The following is a 19,802-nucleotide window of genomic DNA, read 5'->3' as shown; positions in this document are numbered from 1 at the left end:
CCCCCCCCAAAAAAAAAGACTATCATTTAGGGAAAGAGTTTTGAGATAGACTTGAATATGTCTTTTTCAAAAGTATACAAATTAATGTTTGAGAAGCAGTGTTTTAGAAGACTCTGGGAAACATTGTGTTTTGGGTCTTAAAAGATCCACCTACATTTGTTCGCTGGTGTAGGATAGGTGCTCAAAATGCCTCATAGGAAGGAATTGTTGGGAGACATCTCAAAATAAATCAAGTATGGCAGAGAAATCTGTATTTAGCGAGAACCTAATCAGTTAGATTTTTCTCCCTCTTAGTCATAGTATTCAGATTTCTGTTAATAAGTAGGAGAGGACTTCGGACAGTGAGAGGCAGCAATGGACCTCAGCTTAAGTAAACTAACAGTTCAAGTAGAGTGAAAATAATCATATATAATTGAAAGCATTTTATAGTGGAAACTACTTGAAATGATGCTACATTCTGAACTGTCCTGAAGTTCTACATTTAGGACTGAGTGAAGATAGAAAAATACTCAAATCTAGAACTACAACAAGAGATACTGATCATAGTTTTAAACTTGTCTATTTAGCTTTTCTTTCTTTTTTTTTTTAAAGATTTTATTTATTTATTTGGCAGAGACAGAGACAGCCAGCGAGAGAGGGAACACAAGCAGGGGTAGTGGGAGAGGAAGAAGCAGGCTCATAGCGAAGGAGCCTGATGTGGGGCTCGACCCCATAACGCAGGGCTCACGCCCCGAGCCGAAGGCAGACGCTTAACCGCTGTGCCACCCAGGTGCCCCTATTTAGCTTTTCTAATTATGGGTTATATGTTTTTAAATTAAGATCTGGAAAATTATAGTCATAAATCTAGTAGCCAGGAGCGGGAAGCCACAATAGGATTCTCATGTAAAAAGTACAAGTCTTTGGAAAATAAGCAATTTGACTCACATATTCCTAATTGTGGGCTAAAAGAGAAAGCTCTTTAGTGCTCCTGTGAAGCCTTGTTGTTGGAAAGCTCACTTTCCAACAGAATGAATTTATTTTATAAACTCCAGTTTTGGCAGCGCCCGGGTGGCTTAGTAGGTTAAGCATCTGCCTTCGGTTCAGGTCATGATCCTGGGATCCTGGCATTCAGCCTTGCGTTGGCTCCCTGCTCAGCAGGGAGTCTGCTTCTCCCTCTCCCCATCCCCTTACCCCCGCTCGTGTTCTCTCTCACTATTTCTTTCTGTCTCAAATAAATAAATAAAATCCTTAAAAAATAAACTCCAATTTTGGTACATAAAGCAGATATTAAAGTTAATGCAGATTGCAATAATTTTATTTCAGTCAGTACTGAGTACTAACAGTAGGAATACTGAGGCATGATAGAGAATTTTCTTTAAGGAGACTATGATATGAGGTTTAGGATTGAGAGAGATGGATCTTTATTATTAACCTTTATAATTGAAAGTTTCATGAAGGTACTAGTCAATAGGCTTTTTATGAAATGAACATAAAAGTAATGACTGCATTAAATTAATAGAAATCTTTTATATAAAGCAAAAAAAGTCTTGGCTGCTTAAATAGATTCAAGTAACTAAGAATTTGTACAAATTAAAAACAGTTCTAGACATTCTCAGGTTATAAAGGGAGTTTCCCTAGTCCAGATACTTTCATTTCTAAAATTATCTTTTCAGTTAGTATTAAGTTGATAGGCTCAAGGTCAGAAAAGTTTCTTACTATTCAGAATAACTAAAAAAAGGTTAAGTTGGTTTGGTGTGGGGTAGATAAACTATTCCAAAACTTTATATGTTATTTTTATTAGGAGTTTTAATTTGTTTTAAGGATTTATAATTTCATTTATTTGTTATAATGTGTTATGTCCAGCTTATTTCCATAAGAACTTATATACTATTTCAAGTGAACCAGTTATAGATTTGTATTTTTAAAAAAGTATATATAAGTCAATATAAGGGAAATAAGTTATCAGGTACTTGAACTAAATTAATTACTTCTATTCTAGGGCTCTAAACTTGTCTTTTTCATAAAAGCTAAGACAGAAGAAGGAAAACTTTTAAGTTGTATAGTATTTGTTGTCTCACAAAAAGTGCACAAAATTTCTTTGAAAAACCTACCTCTTCCTCCAGCTGCTCCCAAATTAATCTGAAAGAGGAATTTTTTTTTTAATGATTTTATTTATTTGACACAGAGAGAGACAGCCAGCGAGAGAGGGAACACAAGCAGGGGGAGTGGGAGAGGAAGAAGCAGGCTCCCAGCGGAGGAGCCTGATGTGGGGCTCGATCCCAAAACGCCGGGATCATGCCCTGAGCCGAAGGCAGACACTTAACCGCTGTGCCACCCAGGGGCCCCGAGGAATTTAATTTCAATAAGGTTTGAATAAAGGCACTTCTGTGGATGCCTGAAATAACAGATTGGTAATTATAGGAGCAAAAGAAATCTTGTGAGTCGTGGATTATAGTTTGTTATTTATCTAAAAATATTAATAGCGCAAATATTTTGTTGTTTAAAATGAAGCCTTGCATGCCTCAAATACCACCATACATAAGGGGTGGTAGAATTGCCATTCAGTTACATCAGTTTCTGTTTGTCTCCAGACAAGGTTCAGCAACTTCATAGGTGTGGGCCTAGGTCTAATATCTTCCTCAGAAAAGAGATCTGGCGATCATCTCAAAGATTCACACAAGTATGTTTGAGACCCAAGTGTTCTGTATCATGTAATATGAAATATAACTTTAAAAAAATATTGGGTTCTGCCTTGTCCCTAGAGAAAACTATATGGCTATCTTGTTAGGTAGGGTTATTTAAGATGTAAATGTTGGCTATTTGTCAAATATGACTGTTTTGGTTGACATAATTTCTCATTTCATTTGAGAAAGCAGTGTGAAAGAGTAAGTTAAGACTGAATTCTGGAGTCCGTTTGCTGGGGTTCAAATCATGTCTCTGCCATTTATGTATTCCTCTGTCCTCTCTTGTAAAATGGGGATAATGATGGTGATACCAATTTTATAGGATTGCTTTGAAGATTAAATGCAGTAATACATGTAAAGTGTTTAGAACAACGTCTGGCATAGAGAAAGCACTCCATAAATGTTAGTTCTTATTACTATTACTGTTTGACAGAAACTAGCCAACTAGCCTGCCCATTAAAACACTCCTACTTAGAAATGTTAAGTCATATCATCACTGTAAAATCAGTATGTTTGTCCTCCTGCCTGCTGTAGCAAGAGTACATGTATCCAGTTGAACTTATGGCTTTTTTAAAAAAAGGCATGAGAACGTGTTTAACTTTGTCATGAAAGTATGCCTTTTACTCTCTCTATATACATATTTATATGTATGTATATATATAAATAGCAAACATAAATAATCTATATGTATTGCCATGGATGGCTATTTATTTATTTTGCTTTCTTTTTAACTGGTATAAAAACCTGAGTTTTTTAAACCAGAAACTCCATTTCTTGGTGAGATGGACTCATTTGATCTGAAACCTGCCTACTCTTTCGGCAAGTTTTTAGTTTGGAAAGCTGAGTTACATGATTAATAAAGAAAAATAATTCAAATTAGTCTATAAATCTGAGACATAAAATATTTGCCTTTTGAAGATTTTAAATGACTACTTTTAAAGCTATCCCAAGGGGACTGTGCCTATAGAGTTTACCAAGGTAAATAGTTCATGAGTATATTGGAGTAGGACAGATCCTAAATCCAAAAGGACACAGTTCTCAAAGTACCCATTTTTTATTCTCAGAAATTCTTATGTTTCTATCTTTATTTTTCAGAAAAGAAAGACATAGATCAGTGCTTCAATTTTTATTATGAAGCTTCTGTTTTATTTTGTCATTTTCCCACTACATTTGAACATATGAAATATTCTGGGATTAGATGTCTAATATGATAGTGTTTTAGATGTTTCAAGTGATTAATACTTACAAAATTTTTTTCTTGTTTTTTAAATTTCCACTTTCCAAAAAGAAGTGTCTTTAATTGCTTTGCCCCTCATTTAAGACTTGGGTAGAACAGTATTTCACTGCATAAATATTGGGGGATTTTCTTTTTCTTTTATTTCATCTCTGGTCAGACTCACATCTAAACTAAATCACATATTTAAGTATATAAACTCTTCTCATACTCTGCTAATACTTGCCAGTTATTGGTGCCTGTAATGTGCTGGGCCTTTGTTGGCCATTTCACAAGATACCTGCAATGTAAGATTTAGCATATCCATTTTACAGACTAGGTGATTGAACTGATGTGTTAAGTGACTTGCCTAAACCAACACGGGAGAACCAGGATTCAAAGCCTGGGGCGTCTTGCTTCAGATCCCTATCTTTCAGCCATTTTATTTTATACACCCTCTTCCAGCTGTACCACAGATACTGTTTCAACTTTAATTGTGAGACATGGATTAAAACTTAAGTTACAAATAAACCAATAATGACCAATGAATGACCAAACTCTGTTTTTTCTCCTTTACATTTTTAATCATTTATTTAATGAGAGAAGGGAAAGTTCAGAGAAGTTCTTAAAGTGTGAACATCCAGTCTTTATTTATATTGGCATATGATGTTCTATTTTCCTTTGCATCCTACTCAAGTATTTCTAAATGCCTTCTAAGTAGGCATTTTCAAGCCTTATGTTATAAGCTACTGACTTATGATCATGGATTTTGGGAATTACACACAAAACAGTCAAAACTAGACCTACAAAGCAAAGGTTAAGTCTAGTGCTCCCAGAGTGGAAGAAGTGGCAGAAAAATTGACATAGGTATCAGTTCATTTGAGAGACCATGTTAGGCCAGTCATCATAATCTTAGTAAAATAGAAATTCTGTTAAAAAAAAAAAAGCAAGTAATATTATATAATCAAATATTACATAAATCTTTAGTTGAATAACATACTCCTCAGCATAAGAGTCAGTTTTTAAAGTTTCACTGCTCTCCTTTTTTCAAAACTTAAATTATTAGAACATTAACTAATGTAAAGTTTCTTTTGTTACTTTGTTAAATTTCCCTGAGATAATTAAAATCACTCATACCACTCAGTGGTAGTTAATTTTTTATGTTTACAGAATCAGGGACACTTTGTACAGACTTCAGAAGTTCGGAAGATTATTCCTATAATGAGAAAAATACACAAAATCTACTCCTGCCTTTAAAGTTATCAGAAATTCTTATAAGGGGTGCCTGGGTGGCTCATCCATTAAGCGTCTGCCTTCGGCTCAGGTCATGATCCGCGGGGAGCCTGCTTCTTTCTCTCCCACTCCCCTTGCTTGTGTTCCCTCTCTCACTCTCTGTCAAATAAATAAAATCTTAAAAAAAAAAAAAAAAGAAATTCTTACAAATGCATTAATTTAGAAAGTCTTTGTATTTGTTAACATGTGATAGGCTATAAAAATCTTAGTATTTGAAGTCAGGTCCCAATTTGTAATATGTGCAGTTTCCAATTTATGAGTGCATCCTTTTGAAGCTTTTTAGAGGGCAAAGCATGCATTTTCTCATATACTTTCTCATAGAAATAATGTTTTTAATAATGAATTTAATGCAATAATTTTTAAATAGGGTTTAAGTTCCCAGGTTAGTATTTTTTTTTTTTAAATCTAATCCCCCTGTAGAGCTTAATTACTGATAGTGAAAGTGTTTGGGACTATGAAAGATTTTATTTTGTAATTAAAGGTGAACAAGCATTTGAAAGAATGAAATGTGGTTAAAACATACATCATAATTATTTAGGACATAAATAGGAAGACATTCCATATATTTTATGTTAAAATATGTTGGGTTTTCTGCTAACATTTATTGCCCAGAATATCTTGGGCCCCCAAAATTTAAATATAAGCTTAGTTGTCAGCTGCAGATACCTACTATTTTCCTGTGAACTACGTGGAATTATCTCTCTTATCTGTTTTTGTGTTTTATCAGGTCGCTTTAATACTATGGAACTTACCTTTTTAAGATTCCTTAACTATTTAGCTGATAATTTGAGTATCTACCACAGTAATTTGCATATAGTAGATGTTTGATATGGACTTACGGACTTTAAAGTTAAAATTCAGCTCTGTGTAACTCATTCAATCTCATTTATTCAAAATAATGTATCAGTTAAATTTTATGATAGTATAAGATGAGCATTGTAACACTTTTTGTATGTCTAGCAAAAGCATTTAAAGGGTGTGATACTACAGTTAAATTACTATTGTGTGTACAGTTAAATTACTATTGTGTGTGGAGATAAGAGCCTTGAATCAAATATCTGTAGTCTTTCCCAAATATACCTAAATGTTTCTACATAATCCTTATCTACTTTCTTTTTAAACTTTATTCAGAATTAAGATCCTTTAAGTTCTCCTTTAGAGTAAGATTTCTTAATTACTTTCCATGGTTACATGTTGTACTAAAATATTTAAAAGGTTACAAATTTATAAAAGAGAAGGGGATAGGTAGATATTATTAATGATTAGAGAGTCCATTAAAGCAGTAGGACCTTACTTATTTTACTGCTTGCCCTGCTACAGAATTTAAAGCCTCGGTTAGATGTTAGTTTAGAATGGAAAGTTTCAGCTTGTCACCATCTGATATTTGGGGGATCAAATACTTTTTTTTTTTTTTTAAAGATTTTATTTATGTATTTGACAGAGATAGAGACAGCCAGCGAGAGAGGGAACACAAGCAGGGGGAGTGGGAGAGGAAGAAGCAGGCTCACAGCAGAGGAGCCTGATGTGGGGCTCGATCCCATAACGCCAGGATCACGCCCTGAGCCGAAGGCAGATGCTTAACGACTGAGCCACCCAGGCGCCCCTGGGGGATCAAATACTTAATTTTAGATATCTTTCTGTAATTACTTAAAAATGTAACATTGAAACCTAAATATAACAGTTTAAATTGGAGTTTTTATTCTCCTAATATGTATTCTAGTTAAAGTTTACTTCTATAACCTGAAATATTTTTCTCCTCACCATATAAACATAATTTCAAGAAGTCCTATCTGCTGCAAATAATCATTTTTCTTAAGCAGTTAATGAGTGGAATATCAGTTTATGCCAAGCACTGAACAAGTTAAGTATCCTCCTAATGCTGATTCTTAGAAGCCCTAATAATTTATCAAAAGAATTATTTGTATTTACCCAAATTCTATAACTAGAGATGATAGATGTAAATGAAAACTACTTCATTTTAGTATCGTTATCTTTTTTATTATAACAAACTAATATTCTAATATCAAGTTATATTATTATTGTAATAACTCAGGTTTTGGTCACTTGTTTTAATCGTTTAATTTTAATAATTTTTAATAAAATTTTAATATTTAATTTTCTTTTAAGTCAGATTTTTCTTACGTGTATCAAGGACATGGATGGTTAGAAATCATAAAAGTTAAACAGATGAATCATCTCTTAGGACACTGAGCCAGACCATTTCCTTTAGCAACTAAGCATAATATTTTCTTAACATGCCACATGTGTAAGAATTATGTTTAAGTCTGAAGTACACAAACGATTAAGAAATATAACAAGAATTTTTAGAACAACTCCAATTTTAAATTGGTGTTTAGTGATTCAAATTGGAATTGAGTGATTTAAAGATTTTATCATTAATAAATAACCCAGCACATAACTAATAACTAACTGTCACAGAAGTGTCCTAGCTGTTGCTTTGTCGAGGGAGAAAAGTATTAATAATGGGAAAGTTAAAGTATAGGTCTGTTCTTCACTATCATTTTTAGGTGATGAATGCAGAATCTATGAATATTGCTAGTAACTTGGATGACTTTAAATGATTAGATGGCTGATTAGACTTTTATTAGATGCCCGGGGAAGGAGTAGAATTGTTTCTAAGAAATTATTTTTTGCTCTTTAAAACTGATTATCAACCGTAGAGAATGATGGAAATGAGGGACTGTTTACTCACTGTATCTTTAAATGGTCCAAGTCCATCTTTAAAGACTGAATATCCATTTCTCTGATAGTATATCATAGTTCTGTGGTTTGATGCCAGGAACAAAGTGAAATACTTACCAAACATTATTGTCAAGAGGGCAATCGGCATCACAAACAATCCAACCAGCAAATCAGCCACTGCCAAGGACATTAGAAAATAATTGGTAGCATACTGCAGCTTTTTCTCCCTTGAAACAGCCAGAATAACCAGGATGTTCCCACCGATTGTGGGTATTATCACCGTGAGTATCAGAAGAGCTGCCCAGCGCGGTTTATTTCCCTGTTGCTCACCAATCTGTTTCATTTCCTCTGGTATCGATTCTGTCTGTAATCCAGACCAGTTAGCAAAGATTAAGTGATGAAAGGAACTCTGCAAAATGTGCTCAGGAATTGTGCTCTGTTCTGATATTCTGTAGGAGAAGGCCATTTGCTGTTTTTGTGTGATGTGATCCAATTCTGGACAATGGTCAGCATGGTCGATAGCTAAGCTGGTCATCTGCTTTTTAAAGGCATTGTACCTAGGCCAAACACTCAAAGCCAAAGTTGACTCCTTCCTTTGAAAAAAAAATTTTCAGGTTCTCGAAAATGAGAGTGTACACGCTTCTGTCCATTTCTGTAGGTGAGGCCCAAGGGTTTAGTCTTCTGCAGAGGCTCAGATTTCGGAAGGCTTAGTGAAAGAAACTGATAGCTGTGAAAGAAAGACTGTTTATTAGTTTCTCTCTTCTCTCTCTCTCTCTCTGCTGTAGCAGTAGACTCGTGTTTGAATTTGAATGCCAATGAGTTCCAAGAGTTCCCCCTAGATATAAAATACGTAGATTGCATTATTCTGTTTTGTTATTTTAACAAAACAGAAAATACTCTTGAACTTAGTAGCCCTTTCCATCTCAATAGGTCTCTTGTGCGTTTGTGACAGTGCAGCCGATTTCCACAGTCAGGTTCCTGATATGCATTGGGTTACGAAACAGGAGATGCATTAATTTTTTCAGCGGTTACAAAAAAAGGCTAGATGTTTCCTGATCCTTGAATGTCTTTTTACCTTTACCATAGAATATGTACGGAAGAACAGAAACATCAAAGCACTAAAACAGTCCTGAATAGAACTTTTTGGTACACACTGGTTACCCACCTAGAAATTCTTCAAGCCCACCTAAGGCCCAAATAAATGATTTACCAGCTAGGAGTCCTTATTGGTAATTGGGTTTTATCTGATCAGGTTTATCTTAATACTGATATAATTGCCATTTTTATGAAAAATGTTAAAATTCCTTTAGTTTGAGAGAAGGAAAAAAAATAGGTATTAGTAGGATACAAATAATTGTTTTTAATAACTTCATCTTTCAAAGAAAGCCCATTCTTTACTGGCACAAATATTTTCCAAATTTATCACTTTATGCCAGATTTGAAACAGTGCTTTTTTTAAGTAGTCATTGTTTCCCTTAACCTCCCCAGTTTCCTCAGGAAGGAGGCTAAGCTAAGAGAAAGGTTAAACCATTTATTCATAGAATCTGTAAATCCTGGAGCACCTGCGTGGCTCAGTCTGTTGAGCGTTTGCCTTCGGTTCAGGTCATGATCCCAGCGTCTTGGGATCGAGCCCCGCATCAGGGCCCCCTGCTTCTCCCTCTCCTCCCCACTTGTGCTCTCTATCTCTCTTCCTCTCAAATAAATAAATAAGATCTGTAAATCCTATATTAAATCTCTCTCCCGTAACATTGGTAAAATTTTCATTTTGGTTTTTAAGCCACTGAATAGAAGTGAAAGCTATAATAGCAGTTCTTTTGAAGAAAGAAATCTTTAGATTAATTCTATATTTATTTGTAAAATACTTACCTCTTCTTGTTAATCTCCCAAGCATGTCATCTGATCTGCTCACTAGACCTGCTTGCTGCTCTGACTGAAGTCCTCCCATTGACTTATTCAGAGCCTCCCGCACTGGCGCTTGAAAGCAATGAAACAAATGTGTTGTATAGCTGCAAGCATGCCAAGGAGGTTACTTCCTCTTTGAGATATTCATTTTTAGAAAGCAACATTCATTATAATTCATAAAACTACCAGTTAAGTATGTTGAACCAGTTCATGACCCTATTCATATTGTATTCTTAAGAGCTCTCTTTGATATTTGAGGGACTGAAATATGAAATAAACTCTGTCATTTTAGCTTAAGATAGTTTGCTTTGGATTAACACTAGCTGTTTTTCCCATTTCAAAAAAATAAGATATAGTCTAGAGATTTTAGAGCTTTCATTCTGTGAAGAGTATACCCTGTGAGCCTTACAGTGATTTCCAGAGTTCGAATTTCAGAACAAGATTCTTATTCAGCTTTTATGTGTTTGCTGTGGAACACAATTAATTCTCTCTGGTTGCAGCCTTATATAGAACAGCACAGAAAGGTCTGAATTCTACATGTATGCATGGGTTTTAGCAGAAACTTTCATTGCTCATTTTTAAATAGATGGCCTCTGGATTGGAGGGGTTGGTTCATTGACAGTTTTTTTTTTTTTCCACAGATATATTGGGGAGAGTATACAGTATGTAATGAAAATAATTTTCTGCCTTATTTCAGAAAATTGGTTTAAAAATTTTAATAGCTATGCTGTTTTTTCTAGACTGTAAGACTAGCTTAGCATTAGAACTTCAGCATTCTCAAAGTTTCCTTTTTAAAAGATATAGATCACTCATTTTTAAAGTATTTAATTCTAGGTCAGCCATAACATTTGTGCCCTTTTTCTGTTTCAAATTTATATTCCTTAGCTTGTGTGAAAGTATTGGAAAATATTTGGTTCATTTCAGTTCTGTCGAGCGCTTCAGATTTTATTCAGTATTTGCTGCCTTTTTTTTTTTTTTTTTTTTTTTGAACTAGGTGATCATAAAATTTGGATTTAAATGGGGGGGGGGAAGGAGCAGAGGGCAACGGAGTAGATTCCCGGCTGAGCAGGGAACCCGATGCGGGGCTCAGACCTGAGCCAAAGGCAGACACTTAACGACTGAGCCACCCAGGCGCCCCAGTATTTGCTGCTTTTTTTTTAACTCAAAATTCAGTATTTTTGAAAAATTATTTGCTGTAGATTTTGGGTGAAAACATATAATACTCAAGAGCAATCAAATGGGTTTTAATGTGCCAGGATTCTCTTTAGGAATATAGAAATGTTCTGAAATACTGCTTTGTTGTAAATCACAATTTGGCACCTGTACTTATACAGGCAGATAGGAGTCTGCAAAACAAATAATGTCAGATTGAAAGTAGCACCATTATATTCAATGAAAAGATTGGTAGGAAACAAACCTTCATAGATTTGTGGTTATAGGTTAAAAAAATTTTTTAAATATTCACGGATTATAAAAATGCCAACCATTATTACTATTATACTTTGCCAATGCTAATTAACCCTCTCGCCCACATTCACTTTTTCTTTTTTTTTTTTAAAGATTTTATTTATTTGAGAGAGCGAGCGAGCACAAGAAGGGAGAGAGGGAGAGGGAGAAGCAGGCTTCCGCTGAACAAGCAGCCTGATGTGGGGCTCAATCCCAAGACCCCAAGATCATGACCCAAGCTGAAGGCAGATGCTTAACCAACTGAGCCACCCAGGCACCCCTCACTTACTTTTTTAAAAATCTTAATTATAAGTAGTTAAAATTGGTGGTTTTATTATAAGCGGTTAAAATTATTTTTGTTTTTCTATTTTTGCATTAGTTTAATAGCTAAGGAACACAGCTAGTTAAAACTGCTTATTTGGCAACTTTGTGCTATGGCTGCTTGATGGACTTTGGGGAGGGTATGTGTTGCAGTGAGCGCTGTGTATTGTGTAAGACTAATGAATCACAGACCTGTACCCCTGAAACAATATACAGTATGTAATGCAAATAATTTATGTTAATAATAGAATAATAAAAATAATTTTAAAAAGCATAGCTGAGAATCAAAGAAAGCAAAATAATAAAGAAATAGATGAAAGAGTAGATAAGTCTTTCAGTTGGCAAATAACTAAACTGTGCTCTAAAACCTCATGCACGTTAGATGGAAGGCAGCTTCTAAGTCCCCACTCCAGATCTGTACACTCACTCACAGAAACATGTCTCTCTCCTCTCTTTAATAAAAATACCATTTGTACATGGTGGTAAATCTAAATAATACAAAAGAATGTTTAGTGATAAATTCACTTTTGAGACAGTTTTAACAAACACATTTCCCTGCCTACTCCAGAGTAGACTAACAAATTAACAGGTGGACAAGCACTTTGATAATATCAAACTGGGTCCACAGAAGAAACAGGAAGTAAAAAGTATAGTCATGTAGGTCTACTCAGAATAGAGCCTTGTAGTTCTCCTATAACCCAGGCCTTCACAATTTTATGTGGTATAATGATACCAGGGTGATGACTTCCACATATTTAAGAAAAGATTAAATAATCTTTATTCGGCTCTGTTTTGGATGGCAGGAATACATGAAATGCATTTTTTAAAAGATCGCCATCCAAAATGATAAATATATAAAAGTATGATTCTTTTTTTTTTAATAATAATTTTTTATTATGTTATGTTAGTCACCATATAGTACATCCTTAGTTTTTGATGTAAAGGTCCATGATTCGTTGTTTGCGTATAACACCCAGTGCTCCATGCAATACGTGCCCTCCTTAATACCCATCACCGGCCTATCCCAGTCCCCAACCCTCCTCCCCTCTGAAGCCCTCAGTTTGTTTCCCAGAGTCCACAGTCTCTCATGGTTCATTCCCCCTTCTGTTTACCCCCCTTCATTCTTCCCTTTCTTCTCCTACCGATCTTCCCATTTCTTATGTTCCATAAATGAGTGAAACTATATGATAATTGTCTTTCTCTGCTTGACTTATTTCACTTAGCATAATCTCCTCCAGTCCCGTCCATGTTGCTGCAAATGTTGTGTAATCGTTCTTTCTGATGGCTAATATTCCATTGTATATATGGACCACATCCTTCTTAATCCAGTCATCTGTTGAAGGGCATCTCGGCTCCTTCCACAGTTTGGCTATTGTGGACAATGCTGCTATGAACATTGGTGTTTTTTTTTTTTTTTTTTAAAGATTTTATTTATTTATTCGACAGAGATAGAGACAGCCAGCGAGAGAGGGAACACAAGCAGGGGGAGTGGGAGAGGAAGAAGCAGGCTCATAGCGGAAGAGCCTGATGTGGGGCTCGATCCCACAACGCCGGGATCACGCCCTGAGCTGAAGGCAGACGCTCAACCGCTGTGCCACCCAGGCGCCCCTGAACATTGGGGTCTTAACAGTAGAATTAAATTTCAAATATGTGGAAACTTCATTTGTGTAAAATATCTCATTTACCAAGAACTCCAGATAAATTCTTACTAAAGTAGCTTAAAGTTCAGACTCAGCCTCTAATTTGACCATAACCAAAAAAATTTAATTTGTGCATTTTTTCCAAACTAATGAATTTTGTGCCTGATGCCTTTTTAATTTATTGAACAGATTCTATTTTTTACTTAAAAGGGCAGTCTAAATAAGGGTCTAAGAAAACAAATATCAGGGGCGCCTGGGTGGCACAGCGGTTGGGCGTCTGCCTTTGGCTCAGGGCATGATCCCGGCGTTGTGGGGTCGGACCCCACATTGGGCTCCTCCGCTATGAGCCTGCTTCTTCCTCTCCCACTCCCCCTGCTTGTGTTCCCTCTCTCGCTGGCTGTCTCTATCTCTGTCAAATAAATAAATAAAATCTTAAAAAAAAAAAAAAAGAAAACAAATATCAGCCAAGAACATTTTTTACCTCTCAGTCATAATTATCTGTCAAACACTAGCCATTAAAGAATTTTGGGCAATAAAGGGATTGTGTCCAGTACATATTCATTTATTTGTGAAGTATTCATTGAGTTCGTTTGCTCGTGGCAATATAGAGATGAACAAGATGAACATTTTCTGCCCTTGTGTAATATGTCATGGGTGGATACAAGCAAGTATATTGATAATTATAATACAGACATGGTAGCTAAAACTAGCTCACTCTTAACAGGTTCCACAGCGCAGCTCAAATATATTCAGGCTTTTTTTTTTTTTTCATTCCTTTACTCGTTCTCATTGACAGTATCAATGAAAGAGCTAAAATTCTAAAAGTAGCTCTTCCAAATTTAATCTGTTCTTCTTAGACTCTACTCACTCTCCCCTGATGACTGATTTTACCTCCATTTTAATGAAAGATTTAGACCAATCTGAAAGTGCTATCACCTTTTATCTTCTCAAAATGTCTGCCTTCTCATCCCTCCTATCCTTTGGGATCACATTGACATTACTCTTTTTTTTTTTTTTAAGACTTTACTTATTTATTTGACAGAGAGACAGCCAGCGAGAGGGGGAACACAAATAGGGGGAGGGGGAGTGGAAGAGGAAGAAGCAGGCTCCCAGCAAAGCAGGGACCCTGGGATCACGCCCTGAGCCAAAGGCTGACGCTCAACGACTGAGCCACCCAGCCGCCCCAGCATTGACATTACTCTTTTCCACAACTTCCACTTAAGTTCTTCATCCCAACTCTTAATTCTTTGCAATTTTGCTGAATAAGGTATCTTTTTCACACATAGAATCCATGCCTTGAATATTCAGTTCCTCAGTTCTAACTTCTTTCTTGCAGACATGCTCAGGTTTCTGGTTAATGAAAACTAAACATTTCATTATCCCTTGAATCTCTTTCCTTCATCATCAGACTTCTTTAATTCTTTAATTGCCTGTTTTTCTTCTCATCACTCACCTAGTCTATAATCCTTATAATCAGATTTTTATCTCCAACATTCTTCTAAAACAACTCTTAGAAAGTCTGTTATTAACACCAGTTATAGATTGTGTGCACTATTCAGCACTGTGAGCTAAGCATTTCTTCTTAAAGCTTGTATCTTTTTCCTGCCTTCGAAGACCTCCCATCCTGGTTGTATTTCTTAAAGAATCTTTTTTTTTTTTTTTTTTTTTTAAGATTCTATTTATTTATTTGACAGAGATAGAGACAGCCAGCGAGAGAGGGAACACAAGCAGGGGGAGTGGGAGAGGAAGAAGCAGGCTCATAGTGGAAGAGCCTGATGTGGGGCTCGATCCCATAACGCCGGGATCACGCCCTGAGCCGAAGGCAGACGCTCAACCGCCGTGCCACCCAGGCGCCCCTGGATTTCACTGGCCTTCTAACTTGTCCTCAAAAACACCAGAAATAGCCCTGCCTCAGTGAGGTTCTCTTGAATTTTAGTTTTTATTTATTTATTTAAAGATTTTATTTATTTGACAGAGACAGCCAGTGAGAGAGGGAACACAAGCAGGGGGAGTGGGAGAGGAAGAAGCAGGCTCCTAGTGGAGGAGCCTGAGGTGGGGCTCGATCCCAGAATGCCGGGATCACACCCTGAGCCGAAGGCAGACGCTTAACCACTGTGCCACCCAGGCGCCCCTAAAGAATCTTTTCTAACTCTTATTCTACCCTCCCAGGTTCCTGTCCTCTGTTGACCTCATCTCCCTCTTCATTGTCTTCCTCCATTCACCCATGGTTTCCATTAACTTATTAAAGAAAGCCCCTAAAACTGAAACTCTATTTCCAGCCTAATGGCTATGATTTGTGGTCATGAAAGTAGACAGGCAGAATTCCTAAGGGTTAGGAGACCTTTCTCTGAGCTTTGATTGTCTGCATTTATAAAAAGGTGATGTAACCTGCTCTGCCTATTCACAGCAACAATTGACCCAGTTGATCATGCCCCTTCTGTAAAATAGCTTCTTCACTTGGCTTCTGCTAGATCACACTCTAATGGATGTTCTCCTGCCTCACTGGCTATTCCTTTTTAGTTTCCTTGTTCTGTTTCATCTCCTCAACCTCTCAATCTTCAGCCTTCTTGGGGGTTCATTTCTGGATCTCTTCTCTCCTCTGTACTTGGTGTCTTATATACATTTATGGCTTTAAATACCATCTATATACTGAAACTCCCAAACTTATATCTCTAGCCTAGACTTTTCCTTCAGACTCCAGACTCATGTTCGATCACCTACTCAATATTTCCCTTAGATATCTAAAAAACTTCTCAAACTCAGATTGTCTAAAACTGAACTCATACTCTTTCCCTCCAGATCTGCTCTATGTATTGGTTTCTTTATCTCAGGTAAAGGCAGTTGTATCTTTCCAGACTCTTTATCTCACATTCTCCATTTTATCAGGAAATCTTGTTGGTTCTACCTTCAATATATATACCAAATCCATATATTCCAAATCCCCCCCCACACACACACACAAATCTACTGCTACCATCTTACCTAAGTCACCATCATATCTTGACTGGATTTCTAGGTAGCCTCTTAACCAGTCTTCTTTCTTCTACCTTTGCACTCTGTTGTCAATAAAGCAGCCAAAATGACTCTTTTTAAACAAGGCAGATCATATCATTCCTTTGCTCAGAATCTTCCAGTGGCCCTTTATTTGACTCATAGTAAAAGCCAAAGTTCCACTAATCCCCTGGCCTATAAATTTTCTATAAAGCTTATATGATTTGGCCATAGTTTCAGCTATTCTTCCCCTTCTTCACTACACTCAAACCATTGGCCTCTGCTGCTCCTCAAACATGCCTGGCATTGTTTTATCATAGGGTTTGCATGCACTGTTTCCTCTGCCTAATACGTAATACACTCTTCCCCTACATAGCCACTTGACTTGCTTCCTTACTGCCTTTCCTGTCTTTGCTTAAATATCACGTTATCATTGAAGCCTACCCTGACTACCCTAACTAATACTGTGAAACCTTCTTCTGTCTCTTCCAGTACCCCTTACCTTGATTTACCTTTCTTAGTTCTCCTTAGTACTTCACCTTTTTACTTAGTTTTTTATTTTTGATTGTAAGTCTCCCACTAAGATGTAGTCTTTGTCTTCTTTGTTCATCAGTCTCTGAGTTTATCCTGCTTAGAGTTTGTTGAGTTTCTAGTCTTTTATCAAAATTTGGGAAGTTTGGGCCATTATTTCTTCAAATGTTCTTTCTACCCCTCTCTCCCTCTCATCTCCCTCTAGGATTCCCATTATGCTTATGTTCGTATTTATGCCTATGTCGGTATGCTTAATGGTGTCCCACCGGTTTTTAAGTGTTCATTTTTTAAAATTCTTTTTCTCCTCAGATTAGATAATCTCAATCCACCTAACATAATTCTCTATTAATCTATCTAATATAGTCAATTTACCTAACTTGATTCTTCTCCCTGCCCAGTTCTGCTACTGAACCCTCTCTAGTGAATTTTTCATTTCACTTATACTTTTCAGTTCCAGAATTTGTTTGGTTTTGTGTGTGTGTGTATATATATATAATTTCTATTTATTGATTTTTCTTGAGTTGATGAGGCATTGTTCTGTTTTCCTTAATTATTTGCCTTTCTTTTTTTTTCTCTTTGAATATATTTAAGATCATTTAAGCCCAATACCTGGGCTTACTTAGGGACTGATTCTGTTAATTCCTTTTTTTTCCTGTGAATGGGCTGTATGTACTTCCTTATTTCTTTGCATGACTCTTAATTTTTTGTTGAAAACTGGATGTTTTGGGACGCCTGGGTGGCTCAGTCAGTTAAGCATCTGCCTTCGGTTCAGGTCATGGGATCGAGTCCTGCATCGGGGTCCTTACTCAGCAGGGAGCCTACTTTTACTCTCTCTCTGAAAAATAAATAAATAAAATCTTAAAAAAAAAAAAAAAAGAAAGAAAGAAATAAGAAAACTGGATGTTTTTAATATTATAGTGTGGCAACAAAGGAAATCAGATTCTCCCCCCCCAGGGGTTTGTTATTGCTGTTTATTGTGGATTGTTTGGTGACTTTTTTAAAAGTTAGTTTCTTAAAGTCTTTCTCATGAATGGCCACTGAAGTCTGTGTTACATTAGCCTAGTGGTCAGCTAGTGTTTTTTGACAGAGTTCCTTAAATGCCTGGAGCCGAGAGAAGGAAAAAAAGGGAAAAGGAAAAAGACTCCCCGTCTTTGCAAATTGGCTCTGTGTTGGGACACTCTAGCTCTTATTTATTTAGCCCAGTTACTCTGCCTTAGCTTTTGCTTCCTGCTTGTGCAGAGCCTGAAGTGAAAGTTTAGAGTCTTCTTAGGCCTTTCCCAAGCGTGTGTCTAACCCTGAGTATACACATGGTATTCTCAATTCCCCCGGTATATGCGGCAACTTTTAAAGCCTTTATTAACCCCACATATCTCTTTTCCCAGCCTCTTTCTTTCCAGGCTTCTCCATCTGTTATTGCCTAGCTTGTCTATTAACCCTTGCCCTTGGCTCCCATGGCCGGTACTTTTGCCTTTACGTGTTTTCAACAAATGTGACCTTGCAAGTTGCTCCAGGCCCAGGAGTACTCTAAGTTTGGTGAAACAGAGGCAGGCTGTTGCACTGGTGCTTCAAGGAGCCACCAGACAGGTTGAAACAATTTATTCTCAATTCCGTGAGAATAAAGTCTGTCTTGCTCCGTCTCATTAACACCTGTACTTTGACACAGGCTGCCCGCTCCACTGACACCACCAGTCCCGGGAGTACAGGTGGTAGATGGGCAGTTTACAATATCACAGCACTCTCTTACAACAGTGCTTCATTAAGCTGACCCCTGGTTGTTGTAAGTTTTTGACTAGATTGCAGAGTTCTATAAAAGTTCATTCTGATGGTTTTTGCCAGGTTGTTACTGCCAGAGAGAGCTGCTTATGACCGTATCCACTTTTGTCAAGAACAAAAGAATAAGATATTTTTTTAAATATCAGTGAAACTCTATAGAACAACTTGATGTCATGAAAATGACAGTGTCCTTTAATCAGAAGAATTCTTATATCTAGAATTATAGTTGATGATCATAAAAAACCCAAATATTTGATGTAGATTTGCTCAGCTCTACAAGTCTTCAGTAATCACTGTAATCACTATTAGAAGTAGACTTTTATCATCAGGACACTTATTTAAATACCAGAAATGAATTAAACTTTCTGAGAATTGAAGTATATTTATGTTCATTTTTATAAAATCATATTTATAAAATAATAGTTTATTAATCTACAAGTATATAGCATCTCACTCATACTGTAAGACTTTCCTTGGTTTGCTTATTTTAAGGGATGGTGGGAATGTGCTAATAAGACTATAACTTTTTGAATATTATGCTTGAATATTACAGATTTCTCTAGGTCCAGGAATGCAATTTGATATTTTTAAGAGCCATTTTCTTACTGTGGTGAAGTAGAATTCTTTGTATAAATCTTACCAATCTACTTTCTTCTCATCTTTTGAGATATTTTTGCCCTATTTTCGTAGCACCTGAAAGAAACAATCTGGAAATAAAGCAAAAGCTTATCTAAAACTATAGCTATTTTTAATTATCTGAAATCTACTAAAATGATTTAAACGTATATATATATTAAAGATAAGACTAAATTTGTACGATTTAGGGCAGGATCTGTGTAATTTTATTTTTTATGATACTTCACACGTTGTAGATATATCTTAACTGATAAAGTGAAAATCCACAAATAGCAGCAGCTTGGAATACAGAGATTATGGGATAAAAGTATGCTGGGGAAACAAAACTGCTTTCTTCTTTCTCAGTTATTTTCCTGATAATGAATATTTGATGCATTTCTTTTATATTGTAATGAAAATAAAATTCAAAAAATACATCTCTGCCTGCTTTTTTTTTTTTTTTTAAGATTTTATTTATCCATTTGATAGAGCACGCATAAGCAGGAGGGAGCTGCAGAGGGAGAGGGAGAAGCAAGCTCCCTGCTGAGCAGGGAGCCCAAAGGGGCGGGGTGGGGGTGGGGCTGTATCCCAGGACCCTGGGAACATGACCTGAGCCGAAGGCAGATGCTTAACCAACTGAGCCACCCAGGCACCCCCTCCCCATTTTTTAACCTAATGATATTCTCTTTTTTATTTTTATAAACTAGCCAA

At 36.3% G+C, this 19,802-nt stretch overlaps 2 protein-coding genes across 4 annotated transcripts in view; one reads left to right on the top strand and one right to left on the bottom strand.

Moving 5' to 3' along the window:
• Positions 1 to 9,121, bottom strand: part of HTR2B (5-hydroxytryptamine receptor 2B) — a 17,636-nt gene extending 8,515 nt beyond the window's left edge. Inside the window, exon 1 of the mRNA XM_008690354.2 lies at positions 7,990 to 9,121. Coding sequence (XP_008688576.1) covers positions 7,990 to 8,407 — 418 coding nt within the window. The 5' untranslated portion in view covers positions 8,408 to 9,121. The remainder of the gene's footprint in view (positions 1 to 7,989) is intronic.
• The window catches only part of PSMD1 (proteasome 26S subunit, non-ATPase 1), a 92,199-nt gene that overhangs the window by 40,494 nt on the left and 31,903 nt on the right, over positions 1 to 19,802 (top strand). The gene's annotated exons all lie outside the window — the stretch shown is intronic.

Source organism: Ursus maritimus, unplaced genomic scaffold (assembly GCF_017311325.1).
Source record: "Ursus maritimus isolate PB19 unplaced genomic scaffold, ASM1731132v1 scaffold_1, whole genome shotgun sequence".
Classification (NCBI taxonomy): Eukaryota; Metazoa; Chordata; class Mammalia; order Carnivora; family Ursidae; genus Ursus; species Ursus maritimus.
Note: the sequence above shows the minus strand (reverse complement) of the source record. Positions and strands in the feature narration are given on the sequence as shown.